We start from the raw sequence: 15,432 nt of genomic DNA, 5'->3' as shown, positions 1-15,432 counted from the left end.
TTTTGATAGTTTGTTTTCCGAGTTGAAATGAAATAAGCAAAAACGAGAAAACGAGCCTTTATTCGTTTTTCGTTTTTTCAAAAAAACAAAAAATATGAGATTTCGGCTTGATTTTTCGTTTTTTGGTTCACGGTTCAAAAACGGATAAATGACTTCAAAATCCGTTTTGCACATGTGGGCGGTCATGAGACGCCCCTTTCACCCGATTGGTCAAGCAAATCTGAGCCTGTGACGTCATCAGTAGTTCCCCAGGTCTGTTTGACAAAATAATAGTCCTATGGCTCTGCGTATTCCGCGTCTTAAACTGTACAGGGCATGTCTAGAACAGGCTTTCTTCTGTGCAACTTAACCCGTTTCACATAAATATTTATATATCAGAAATATTAAATATTAATCTGCATCCAGCCGGTTTTATTTAATTGTGCTGTGCAGTGTTAAATGTGTGTGTGCTGCGCCTGCGCTAGACAGCGGGTGAAGTTAGTTCAGTCAAGTATACGCAGCTGTCATAACTCTTCTTTTAGACAATACGCTCAGTTTTAGACAAGGAGATGTCATTGCAAATACTTTAATGCAAAACTGCTAATGGTGGTATAGGCTACCGATGAGGGTAAATCATTTTTTTTTTTTTACTGTAACTATAATCATAGCTGCGAGAGTGAGACAGCGAGATGATTGACAGGTCGATAGCCTATAGCGGAGGAAAAAGCGCAAGATAGCCTATTTTGTTAGTAAAAAATAAATAAATATTTGTTTACTAAAGTGAGTTTGTCTTTGAAAACAATAACAACAAAACAATCAAATAACACTGAACCACAAACTGAGCGTTCATTTTAAAGGGAAATTTCCAAATATCTTTTATTTATCTGTTATAATGCTTTTGTTTTATGTAGGCCTGTTGCGTCTTAATCGTTTTGTTAATAAATGTCTAATATAGGCTACTGCGCCCCGGGAGTTTTTTTTATTGTAGCCTACTATTTTATTGTTGTTGTGCTTCCATTAAAATAACATTGAACCAATTCGTTATACAGCCAGCACTGGAGTTGTCTGGACCACTGGGCTCCCATTTGGGTCCCAGACTCCCAGTAGGTGATCCTGAATTAACAGATTGATTGAACGCATGTTCGCTTGAGTTGTTCAGTTTATCTCTGTCACCAAATTTAAAGAAAGTGAGATTTTATTTTATTTTAAACAAATATTTATTTTCATGATATAATTAATCGTCTTATGTCCGTGACGCCACCTGTCTGAAGAGCATTTTTGAAACCCGCTTGCTTATGGCTGACTTGCCGCCACCTACTGGCGGTCTTTCATGTTGAAAGTATTGTTACATGTAACTTCATATTTTTCACTGTTGCATTTAATAGTCTCTTAGTATGCAATTGAAATTGCTATAAAAATGCACTAACTGTGCAACCTTTGAGCTGCAAAAAACTGTGTGTAAATACATAAATCCCATGTCAGATACAGATTTCATCAGACAGCCTATAGGCTATCTACAGCAATTTGTGTTGATTGAATATTAATGCAAAGGGTTCATGAACTGTATCTGTTTCAGTTTGGGTATGTCATTTCTGGGGATTTTTCAAAAGTGGGGTTGCAGCTTAACAGGTTAAGAAAGTTATGACATATATTTACAGGGTTTCAAAAAAACATTTCTACATTTGCTCACAACATTTTTCTTACAAAAACCAAATTTTACTGGACAATGTCTATTACAGTACAACATAAGGGTGATAACAGAGTGATATGATTTAAGAAAAGTTTATTTTCATCACACTGTAATGTGATCAAAGATTTAAATATAAACTCTGTATCAACACAGCATAGGCTACTACTATGCGTCACCTTATTCTGCTCTAAACAATGGGCGCCGCCATGACGATGACTCCGGTTGCCTACTTCCGGTTCGTAGAGATACCTGTCAATTTTGATGGACGTGTCTCTGTACGTTGTTAATTATTGTATATTGTTTTATTGTGTATTAAGGGGAATAGGCCTTACATCAAAATTGTCTCTCTTAACTGCGTCTGCATAAGTGATTCTCAGTTGTAGCGGGTAGGTTATATGCGGTGAGGTGAACCCAGGAAAAATTAGGCCCTTTTTAAAAATGTAGGCCTATAACCTAGGCCTATATTTTATATAAAAGTTTTAGGCCTATATTATATTATTATATACGTTTTTTTGTTAATATATCTTCATTAGATATAATTATACAAAATACTAGTGAAAACGCCATCTAACAGAACATAAATTATTTATTTATTTACAATATTATCTGCTTATTTTAATTAACGAAATGTCAATCTTCATCTTTATAACAGAAGATACAATACAACAACATCTTAAACATATACAATTAGCCTATCAGTATCCAAAAAATAATAAGTAAATAATGTCAACTAAATATTGATTAGAGTTCCCATAGACTTTTTCTAGTCGACTAGTAGTCATTTATTTAAGCAATAGCTAAGTTGACTAATCGCACGTTTATATTAATTAAATACTGGGTGCATGGAGGAATAGGCTATCCTATTCCGCGCTCAAGTATGCATAAATCTTGCCGCAAAAGTAGGCTAATTATAATAAATGTTTCTGAAAAAATAAAGAGGCATTTTAATTGTTTATTAATAAACCACTGTTTTCTAAATCAGTGTCGGCTGCAAATATCCATACATCTTCGCTGTATGCAGATGCGCATTTAGAGAAAAAATCCACATGGGTTACAAAATCAGATGCTTTCGATTCGAATTTGTTCATTTAAAAGTGTACATTTCAAGCTTTAAATAGGTAATAATTATTATATAGGAATATTCCTGTCTGTTAGGCAGTAGACGCACTCCAGTTCACGGAGATCATGAAAGTGTGCCTGATTGTTTTATTTTACAAAAGCACAACGTTTTCTTGTTATTGAGTTTACACAAATAAAAGTAGTTGCGAATGATGTAGGCTATTATTATTTTCAGTATAACCAGAAATTATAGAGTATTTTATTTTAAGTTGTTTCCACTGTTGATAGGAAAATGCAAGTTCGCGCCGGCGACTCCGTGCCATGCAGTGCGCGCTCCACAATGCCACTCGGATATGCGTTAAAATCTTGTGTTTATTTGTAATAATCTTAGCCCTGAATTATTCTTGTCTAACCTGTATTATGACTGACATTTGCTTTTTAATTTACCCTCATCGGTAGCCTATACCACCATTAGCAGTTTTGCATTAAAGTATTTGCAATGACATCTCCTTGTCTAAAACTGAGCGTATTGTCTAAAAGAAGAGTTATGACAGCTGCGTAAACTTGACTGAACTAACTTCACCCGCTGTCTAGCGCAGGCGCAGCACACACACATTTAACACTGCACAGCACAATTAAATAAAACCGGCTGGATGCAGATTAATATTTAATATTTCTGATATATAAATATTTATGTGAAACGGGTTAAGTTGCACAGAAGAAAGCCTGTTCTAGACATGCCCCGTACAGTTTAAGACGCGGAATACGCAGAGCCATAGGACTATTATTTTGTCGAACAGACCTGGGGAACTACTGATGACGTCACAGGCTCAGATTTGCTTGACCAATCGGGTGAAAGGGGCGTCTCATGACCGCCCACATGTGCAAAACGGATTTTGAAGTCATTTATCCGTTTTTGAACCGTGAACCAAAAAACGAAAAATCAAGCCGAAATCTCATATTTTTCGTTTTTTTGAAAAAACGAAAAACGAATAAAGGCTCGTTTTCTCGTTTTTGCTTATTTCATTTCAACTCGGAAGACAAACTATCAAAACGTACATGGACCATACTGAAACTTGTTTTGTATGTCCACGAGAAGGTTTGAATATGCGATAAACTAACGGTTTCTTTGTTTTTCCGTTTTTTAAACAAAAACGAAAAAACGAATTATCCGAAGGTACACGGACCAAACCCCCATCAAGTTCAGCATCTCACTCTACAACACTTTTAAATTAATGATAAAAAAGCTATTTTTAAACTTCCTTTCTAAAAACACTTTTGACTTGTATCTGCTTTATACAAGGTAAATTGTTCCAGGCTATAGCACTAGTATATATATATAGCACTAGTATATATCTATAGAAAGAAATTCATTAAACTCTTAAATTTACAAGGATAGATGTCAGTGCTACTTCCTCTTGTGGAATGACTATGCACTTTATTCACATGTACATACTAATATATCAGGTACCTTGACACACTTTTCTTTATTATTTTAAACGCCAACACCAATTTAAGAAATGTTACCCTATTTTCAACTATTAAAAACCAAGCTCTCTAAAATGTTCATCATTTAGATGCAACTGTGGATGTGCTTTCAATATTACCCTGTATAGCTTGGAAAATAACCATATTATGACAGATATTCTAAAAATGATAAATTGTAAGAAATAAAAAAAGTTATAATTTGAGACCAAAAACGCAGCATGTAATCATAAAAAAAATTATAATAATTCAACATTATTTGCTGGTGTTAAAGTGATGTTGATTCAATGCAGTTAACACTGACACATTAACACTGATTTAAAGGGGTCATGAACTGGATTATTTTATTATTTTATAATGTTTCCTGGGGTGCCCTTATAATGTTAGTATGATTTTTTACATCGAAAATTGTCATAAATTAGAAATAAGAACTTCTGTAGACGTCTGACAGAAATAAAGTCAGTCTGGTTAGTAATAAGTGAAGCTGGTAATGCTGTTTGTGGAGTTGTTTAATCCTCCTCTGCTGAGATCTTCACAGATTTAATGTCTTCTTTTCTCTTCAGTTGATTTCATCTGAGGCTGTGTCTGAAGTCAGTTGTAGTTCTTGTGTTTCTGCTCGTCTCTTTTTCTGTTCTCTTCTTTCCTTCAGTGATTCTGCTTGTTAACAGGCTTATTAAGGCTGAGATGACTCCATATTTAATATACACAGACTTTGTGGCTCAGATAAGGTCCAGTTCTGGTTTATTTCTTTGCTCTTGGCTGACATGTGGCATTGCTATGGCCTGCTTGTGGCCCAGATCTGGCAAACAGGAGCGGTCCGCCCAAGTGCCGTCATTCCACACTGCATGTGGGCCAGATCATCTTTCCACGTGTGCCAGATGTGGGCCGGATCCGGGATGTCACAATGTTGCTATATGGGAATTACTTTTGCATTTACATTTGATTCGAATAATTGCTTTCTCCAATCATCATGTTTTAAATAATCAGTGCTAATTTATATTTTATCCGTTTAGCATTAAGACAGAGTTTGGAACAAAGGAGTCTCCATATGTGCAGTTGATCCATAGAGGCTATACAGTCTCAACTGATGTTTTAGCTCTGACCACGGCCTGTAAGATGGATCTCTACAGGTTTCCCTTCGACACCCAAATCTGCAATATAACACTTCAGTCTACAGCATATTCAGGTACATCTGACAAACAAACACAAGATAACATGCACAGCAAAATCTCCAGTGTTAAATTAACACTGCTCAGTGTTTATACAGGGTGGGCCATTTATATGGATACACCGTAATAACATGGGAATGGTTGGTGATATTAAAGTCCTGTTTGTGGCACATTAGTATATGTATATATCACCACCCATCTTGAGGAGTTTGCCCCCTCACATATACTAATGTGCCACAAACAGGACTTTAATATCACCAACTATTCCCATGTTATTACGGTGTATCCATATAAATGGCCCACCCTGTATAATCCACTCTCAGAGTGTTATAAGTAACACTGAAGCAGTGTTGAAGTTAATGAGATAATTGAGTGATTAATTGAGTGATGATGGAGCATTATTGAAGGCATTATTGATGTTAACAAGCAGAATTACTGAAGGAGAAAAATTGACCCTTAGTTTTTTAACTTCAGATTTAGTTTGGCTGCTGTAACTGAGTTATAACTGCTCAGATGAACAAAGAGAAAATGTGATCTGATGGTGTTGGATATGTTTTAACATAATCATTTTCTGACCTGAATCACTGAACTCATCTAGAGCCTGTTCTCTTGAGTTAGATTTATTTATTGATGATAGCAGCACTGGCCTTGCACAGTATAATAACTTCAGCATTTTCAACATAATCCAAAGAATTTCTCAAGTTTTTCTGATAATAATAATAATAATAATAAAAAACAATTTATTCATGCACACACAGACATCATGAATCAGCGTATGAATCTCAGCAATGGTGATAAACAGCATATTCAGAGAAACAGATCAACTCTGAACATTAGAAAACAAGCGACTAAAAAGTCACATAAAAACAGTAGAAATTAAATAAAATAGTAAAAATAAAGGAAATTAACAAGAAAATTATTCTCATTATTTATTCAAAGCGAGTAAAAGTCCTGACAGAAAGCGATGCATAAGGATGTAGTGTAAATTTGTGATTTTCTCCTTCAGTGATTCTGCTTGTTAACATCAGGTGTCTTCAATAATGCTCAATAATCACTAAATTAATCACTTAATTATCTCATTAACTTTAACACTGCTTCAGTGTTACTTATAACACTCTGAGTGTATGGATTATAGGAACACTGAGCTGGATTTTGCTGCGTGGTTTTTTCTTCTAAACTATTTGACTTATATTAAAATATAAAATAATAAAATATTTATGTCTGTTTTCACAGATCAGGAGATTAAAATTGATACCTTGTCTGAAGCACATTTGGATGAAAATCATATTATTTACAAGTCGAAAGAGATCTTTCAGAGCCAGGGAGAGTGGGATCTCATCAATATAACTACCAGTACTCATACCATTGATGATGATCTTGGACGGCGTAAAATGCAACAGCTGATCTATAAGGTACAGCTCACTGGATATGGAATCTAAACCAATATTGAATATATAAATACAATTATTTTATAAAACAAACAACTAGTTCATGAGCTTGTGAAAAATATGTGTAATAAATTTAATTATTATATTTTTAAACCTTAAAAAGGCAGGGGTATCAAATATCTTCTAAATTAACCATTTATTTGTTTTTTTGTTTGTTTTCAATTATACACTAAAGTGTGAAATCATACTATAATATATTATAGTATACATTATTTTTTATCTGTAATATAATGTTCAAAGTCAACATGTAAATTATAGGTGTTGCTCAAGAGAGTTTATTCTTTAATAATATGATTCTCACACCAGAGGTTGAACAGATGTTGCATGGAAGCTGTGAATGTGAAGGGAGATGTGTGTATGTATAAAATAATTAATTTATTTACTTATAGACCCTGAATAATTTTTCAGTATTCAGTTAAATTTGTTTGGAATAAAGCATTCATATTGATAAAAAAAAAATAAAAAAAAATAATCTTTTTATTTATTTTTATTTTTGTATACATAAGGTGAACACAGAACACAACAACAGAACACAAAAACAACAATAAAACAGCAGTAATAATAACAGCAATGAAAAAAAAAACAGCAAGTTAACACTGAAGCAGTGTTGAAGTTAATGAGATAATTAAGTGATTAATTAAGTGATGATTGAGCATTAGTGGTGACACCTGATGATAACAAGCAGACTCACTGAAGGAAAGAGAAACAAGAACAGAAAAGAGAAACACAAGAACTACTGACTTCGAGCCATTATTGCACTTATTATTTTACCAGTTTGACTTTATTTCTGTCATACATCTACACACTTATTTAGATTTAACAGAAGTTTAGATGGTAATGTTTTATGGAAGGTTTCGTTTCATGTCACCATTATGGTGACCAGTGGTTGCTTTAGTTGGGCTCTTGACCCTTTACTTTTTAACATTAGTATTTCTCTGGCTGTTCCAACTCTGTGTTTATAGAGTATATGTGTTGTGGCAAGAGAAACTATGATTTGGGATGTGTTTCCTGACAACATCGCAAGCCTAATTTGATCGTATAGACCATTTGTTGCAGTTGGTCTGCCATCAAGTTAAGTTTAAGATGCTTTTGGAAATTCAGCCCTGGTTATGTTTCAATGATGAAATTACTAGTGACCTGATTCAATAATGTCACCCAGCATTATAAACTGATTATCTAATTATTTTAATAATTTTTAACTACAATAATTACTTCCAGCAATGTTTAAATGATCTGAAGGTTTTAAAATCACACACAGACATCAAGAATCTACATATGAATCTCAACAATGGTGACAATCACACAAATGCTTCATGTTGCAGTGCATGATGGGAGCCACCAATCAGAACGCATCAATGGCTGACATCATGCATTGCAGCATGAATAAATTATGCAGCTGAATTGCCCTGTAATTTTCATTGTTTTTTTCTGTTTGCTTTTATTTTGCTATTGTTTTGTTATGACTTTAGTAGCTTGTTTTGTGATGTCCAGAGATGATCTGTTTGACACTAGTTTGTTTATTGTCACCACTGTTGAGATTCATATGCTAATTCTTGATGTCTGTGTAAACATAACAACTTCTGTGCACAAAGTATTTTCAAAATTGTTCATATTGCTGTTAGATCTCAAACCGTAGAATACTAAACTGTAGAATTACAATACTAAAACGAGATACCAAGCATATAATCAAAGATTTAGACTCTGAATTACATCAGTGAATCAGGACACTACATGATGATAATGTCATTATCATCAAACCATATTGTGAGCAGGTCATGTTTTCTCTTGCAGTAACAAATGTGCTTTATAAACACAATGTTGGAACAGTCAGAGAAAAACTAACATTAAAAAATGAAAAGGGTCAAGAGCCCAACTAAAGCAAACACTGACCACCATAATGGTAACTTGAAAAGAAAAATTCCATAAAACATTACCGTCTAAACTTCTGTTGAATCTCAAGAACTTTTGTAGATGTATGACAGAAATAAAGTCAAACTGGTAATAATAAGTGCAACAATGTGTAATGACTCGAAGTCAGTTGTAGTTCTTGTGTTTCTCTTATTTCTGTTATTGTTTTTTTCTCTTTCCGTCAATAATTCTGCTTATTAACATCAGGTGTCACCACTAATGGCCAATCATCACTTAATTAATAACTTAATTATCTCATTAACTTCAACACTGCTTCAGCGTTAATTTTAACACCCTGTAGTGTGTACACATATGTACACTGAGGAGTGTTAATTTAACACTGGGGATTTTGCTGTGTAGTAGTAATAATGATAATAATAATAACAATAACAATAATAACAATAATAACAATACACACACGTGTGACACACACCCAACACATACCACACCTCTCCTAGTTTCTGTGTCAGTGTGCATGTTTTTTCCCCCTCTCTTCTTTCTTTTTTTTTTTTTTCTCTTTTTTTACACTGTTATACCTTACCAGGTTTTTTTACAGTAAAATACTGGCAACACTGTTGCCAGTAATTTACTGTTAATTGTACAGTTCTTTACTGTAAAAATGCACTAAAACTCGAGTTAACTAATTTCACTTGCAGAAACCGACTGCCTTAGATTGACCAACTGTCATTTAAATTTATTAACTAAAATGTATAATGCATTAATAACGTGAGCAAAGTATTAATGTTAACTTATTTCTTTTGAAACCACAAAAAAACTTTTGTAAATAAAGAGATTTCCACTGGACCAGCAACTACACAGTCGCCGCCTGTTAAATAAAGCAACATGCAGCATATCATCAATGTTTGTAAATCTTCTCCTGGACTGAAGCACAGGCTCTACTCTTCAGCACAATGGTGTTGCCAGTATAAACCTGTTTTATAACTTACAGTTTATTACTGTTAAAATACACTTTGTGGGTGTGTCTTTTTATCTTACACTATTAACCCTTTCAACCCCACAGGAAAATCCACACTACAAAGAGGAAAAGTAACATTGACAGTTTTGCAGTGAGATAATTAAGGGAATATGTAAGTGATTGTTGAGCATTAGTGATGAACACCTGCTGTTAATAAGCAGAATCACTGAAGAAAAGAGGAACACACGAACAGAAAATAGAGAAACACAAGAACTACAACTGACTTCCAGCCATTACACATTATTACACTTATTATTAACCAGTATGACTTTATTTCTGTCATACATCTACAGAAGTTGTTACTGAGATGTTTAATTGAAAATGTTTGTTTGAAGTTACCATTATAGAGATCAGTGTTTGCTTTAGTTGGGATGCTGATGCTAAAACATTAGTGTTTCTTTTGCTGCTTGAGCTGTGTTTTTGCAAATCACACTTGTGCACACACACAGTTTATGAAAGATTGCGGTTATAATGATTATGATGACAAAATCATCATATAGCCTGTTCATTCCTACTCATTCAGAGTTTAATCCTCAATCAAGTGTTACATTGAAACCACAGCAAAAATTACAATGACTCATTTTTTTAACACATCATGCCTAACTAGAGAAACAGAGCTACACGGTCTTTAAGAAACACAGAGATATCACAATTTAGCACATGAATCTCAACAATGGTGGCAATATTTTTTTATTTTTTTATTATTCATGCAGCAGTGCATGCTGGGAGTTTTATATTATCCAGAAACCCAGCATGCATTGCGACATGAAACTTTTGATTGTCACCATTGTTGAGATTCATATGCTGATTGTTGATGTCTATGTGTGTCTGAGTCAAGAAGGAGCTGAAAATATTTTAATGCACTATATGATTATGATATTCTTCAGACATAATTACAGAAATCTTGTTTTATTGTTGTAGATTCACAGATTTTATGCTAAATATGAAATAGACATAAATTCTAAGAATATATACAGGAAAGATCAGATAATCAGACACGTCCAGGATGATTGTGACATCATCTCAAAAGCCAAAAACACCTGATCATCTTCCTCTTGGCTCTTTCTTGCCATAACAAATGTGTTTTAAAAACTCACAGCTACAGCAGCCAGAGAGAGATGAATGGTAAGAAGTCAAGGGACAAGAGACCAACTAAAGCAAATACTGATCTCCATCATGGTGACAACAAACTTTATTTTTAACTAAATATCTGTTAATTCTCAACAAGAACTTTTGTACATGTATGAAAGAAATAATCGTAAACTGGTTTGTAAACTGGTTTCACACTCAGTGTGGCTGGAAGTCAGTTGTAGTTCTTGTGTTTCTCTTTTTTTCTGTTCTTGTTTCTCTGTCCTTCAGTGATTCTGCTTATCAGGTGTTCATCAGTGTCTCAATTCACTCACTTCTTTTCATTAAAGTGGACTATATTAGTGAACTAGGGAATAGTGAATGAGGGTATAGGGTGTGATTGTGAAAACAGCCTCTGAGTGTCGACTTTGAGCACTGTTAATTCACAGTATATTCCTGTAGGCTAGTTTTGTTTTCTACGGTATATTACTGTTTTAATGGAAAATGGTATAATATTGTCAGAATTTGGCCTTTTTTTTTACAGCAAGGGTTAACAGTGTAGTCCCCCTGTGCAGTGTGAAGCTTTGTGACGTTAGTCCATTGGTTGTGACTGTGGCAGAAGGTGGTGTGTATAGAATTTTAATCCAATTAAAGGGGTCATGACATGAGAAACCAAATTTGCCTTGATCTTTTGGTATATAAGAGGTCTTTGTACCATTAAAACGTCCTGCAAGTTTCATAGCTTAAAGGACAAGTTCGGTATTTTACACTTAAAGCCCTGTTTACAGATCGTTTCTGATGAAATAGAACTGTTAAGATTAAAATTTGGACACATGCTGCTGTCCCAAGAATTTTAGGTTTATTTCGCTTCCCCCCCCCACCTACACAATGGCAGCCTATGGGCACTGGAACAATCCTTCATAAAACGCATTAAACTTTCGTTTACAAAGACGTGAAACTCACCGAGTGGTCAGGGGTGTTTAATGATATGCTCACAAAAAAAAAAAAATCGCTGCAAAAGATGCTTTCCAACAGGTGTTTTACCATTTGTTGTAAAACTGTGGATCTATTTTTTTTTGGCATTTAATTGAATACACAGAAGAAGCAGAAGAAGAAGCGGCGGAGTAATACCGTACCTCACACAGCTCATCCAATACAAGTCAATGGAGTTGGACAAAAACTACGATAAAACCTGTTGGAAAGCATCTTTTGCAGCGATTTTTGTGTGAGCATATCAGTGAAATAATAACCTAAAATTCTTGGGACAGCAGCATGTGTCCAAATTTTAATCTTAACCGTTCTATTTCATCAGAAACGATCTGTAAACAGGGCTTTAAGTGTAAAATACCGAACTTGTCCTTTAAGACGTCCTCCCCATTATAAACGAAGCATTTATTTAATCAAGCTCTAAATACAGCTCGTTCTGGATCCATGGTATGAAGTGACGTCACGGTACGAAGTGACGTACCAGTCGTTTGCATATGACCGCCTCCAGCGTAGACAACTACGCTTCAAGCGCAAGATAACTAGGCCTCATTTCATCATCGCATCTGTCACGCGCTTCACATGTGTTCAGTCGACGTGCAGCGAGTGGGTCTGTTTACAAGAAGATTGCAATGTCATGCAGATGTGCTGTTCCTGGCTGTGGACAAACAACATGTTTGAATAATATACGCTGCTGAAAGACCCAGACGCCAGGGGAAGATGGATGCAGTTTATTTTTTGCGGACGTCCCAGTCACGGCAGTGTTAATTTAAGCGTGTGTTCTCCACATTTCAAGGATGAGTGACAGCTGAGAACAATCGCAGTATGATGCTGGCTTTGCCAGAAAACCTTTGTATAAGATAAGGCCGTGTGGACTATTCTGGGCTCAAAAACGACGACGCAAACTGTAAGTAATGTAGGCTATTTAAAACTTACAACTTTTTTAAAACGTTAATTGCAGTTTAATTCATTATGAATAATCACCGTGTTTTTACTTAGTTTAGCCTACTTATTGTTTTCATGACCGTCATGTTCATGCCCCGTAGGCTATTAAAAGATGTAGGCTGTCAAACTGACAAAATAGTTTCACACTTTCTATGTGGACGGGCTGATGCATTCTTAGTTGTGTTGATGGTTCATTTCCTCTGATTCCGACTCAAACATCATTGCAATCGTCATCGCCTCGCACACATCATCCGTTACTATGGTAACGGTAAACACAGCTCCGCAAAATCCGCACGTTTTGACAAGGGGGCGTTAAAAATTTATGCATAGGCACTGACGTTAGCCAATCATAACAGTGGGTGTTAACACTGAACTCTTAAAGGGGAAACACCCCCAAAACAGACTGTTTGAATCAGAGGATGAGAAACAGGGTGGGAAAAGGGTCATAAATCACTCAATTTTAAACGTTTTTTGTCCAAAAAACTATAGTAATACTATAATTGCACCTAAGGGAACATAATAAAAGAAAAGAAAAAAACATGTCATGACCCCTTTAATAAACGACTCACCAAAGCCACATTTTTGTAATGTGGTGAATAAAAAGTTCCAATTGACTCTGTCAAAAGCATTTTCTGCATCTAAAGTGACTATAATGGTATTTTCCTGTTGTAGTGATGAATAATGGATTAAATCGTATAATCTGCGTGTGTTGTTGGATGCCTGCCTACCTTTAATAAAACCAGTCTGATTCGGGTGGATTATGAGCAGGATAATTTTTTCAATTCTATGTGCAAGAACTTTACTGATTATTTTAATGTCTACGTTGATGAGAGATATAGGACGGTAGTTTGACGGAAGGGTTGGATCTTTATTAGGTTTAGGAATAAGTGAAATAGTGGCTGTGTTCATGTGCACTGGTAATCTTGAATTTTCTTTTATTTCCGTTATTGCTCTGATGAATATTGGAGATAAAATGGACCAGAAATGTGTATAGAACTCAGCAGGGAAGCCATCAGGTCCTGGTGCTTTATTGTTAGGCATTAGACTCAGGGCGATGGAGTTCTTTTTCTATGATTGGTTTATCCAGTGCACTGCCCAGCCAACACAGCCATGTGGGGCCCAAATGGGTTTGACCTGGGCTATCTAACTGGGACCCAGTCAGTTTTGTCCTCGGTTTCCATGTAGGCCCCACATGGGTTTGCCCAGATGAAATGAACACTGCTTAGTGTGCACAGTACAGGCTGTTTAATGTAACACTGAATCAGTGTTGGAGGTAATGAGATAATTAAGTGATTGAATAATGATTGTGCATTAATGATGAACACCTGCTGTTAACAAGCATAATCACTGAAGGAAAGAAAAACACAAGAACTACTTCCAGCCACTGCCTTGGATGAAATCAACTGAAGATAAAATACATTAAATCTCTCAAGATCTGATTAAACAACTCCACAAACAGCATTACCAGCTTCACTTATTACTAACCAGACTGACTTTATTTATGTCAGACGTCTTCAGAAATTCTTATTGAGAATTAACAGAGGTTTAGATGTTGATTACTTATTTGAAAGTAATAGTTTGATTTGATGTTACCATTGTGGCGATCAGTGAGTGCTTTAGTCAGGCTCTTGACTTTTTAACATTAGTTTTTCTCTGGCAGCTGTGTCTGTTTGTTATGGCAAGAACAGCAAGAGAAAATGTAATCAAACCCATTTGGGCCCCACATGGCTGTGTTGGCTGGGTGATTTGTTCGGTGTTAGGTTTTGGGAGTTGAATATTATTGAAAAATGAATTAATATCATCTTGTCTTGTGTAATTATCCAATGAATAAAAAATGGCATAGAAGTTTCGAAATATTGTATTTATTTCTTGTGGAGAGTTGGTAGGCTTCCCTGCTGAGTCCTTAATAGTTGCAATTAGGGCTGTCACGATGTTAGATTTTTCACACCACGGTTATTGTGGCCAAAAGAATTCACGATATCGATATATCGCGATATCTATAGAATCTATGGGGGGGTACTCAATCTATGGCAAATTTTTGTGAAGGAAGACAAGCATGTGAAGTTTATCTGGTTTCAAACTGAAGCCAAACACTGTCTGAAGGTTTCCTGAAGAACTGAAAAGCTCTTAAACCTGTTGTTGCACTGGCGCCAATAAAGTCATGCAGATAGCAGATTTGAATAAAAAAATCAAGTGCAAATACAAATACAAAAATAAGATGAGTAAAGAAAACGGGGTTCTTAATTTTAATAATCACCCTTTATTAAATATATGAACACAGAAACCCCCTGTTAACAGTTAATGTCACGTTTCTCATTCCATGATGACTAGTAAAATAATAGCCGCGTCGCGTCTATGACAACTCGAGGTATTGCACACCGGACACGCACTTTCTCAGTTTATGGCCAGCAATATATATCATTATGTTTAAGGACATTATGGAATTGAGATAATGTCTGTACTATGTTATGATTATACTGTACAATTAAATACAATAGTTGCTGAGTCTGATCTGAACACTTTTTTCTGCGCTCTGTGTCGCGGCAGGATTTTGAACAAGGTCTTGAGCCGTTGCTGGGCGCCGCGGACAGACGCCGAATAGAACCGCGCTGTGCTTCTCGTCCGGTGTGTGTACACTCATACAGAATGTGTTCGAATTTTAAAGACGTGGCGCTGCGCTTCTCGTCCGGTGTGCGACCACCTCTAAGGTGCTGTTTTCTT

General features: G+C 35.4%; 1 protein-coding gene across 1 annotated transcript in view; it reads left to right on the top strand.

Moving 5' to 3' along the window:
- Window positions 1-15,432, top strand: part of LOC311295779 (5-hydroxytryptamine receptor 3A-like) — a 60,908-nt gene that overhangs the window by 20,498 nt on the left and 24,978 nt on the right. Inside the window, exons 5-6 of the mRNA XM_084417286.1 lie at window positions 5,227-5,399; window positions 6,616-6,794. Of these exons, the coding sequence (XP_084273412.1) occupies window positions 5,227-5,399; window positions 6,616-6,794 (352 nt within the window). The remainder of the gene's footprint in view (window positions 1-5,226; window positions 5,400-6,615; window positions 6,795-15,432) is intronic.

This window comes from Rutilus rutilus, assembly GCF_951802725.1.
Source record: "Rutilus rutilus genome assembly, chromosome: 1".
NCBI classification, from domain to species: Eukaryota; Metazoa; Chordata; class Actinopteri; order Cypriniformes; family Leuciscidae; genus Rutilus; species Rutilus rutilus.
Note: the sequence above shows the minus strand (reverse complement) of the source record. Positions and strands in the feature narration are given on the sequence as shown.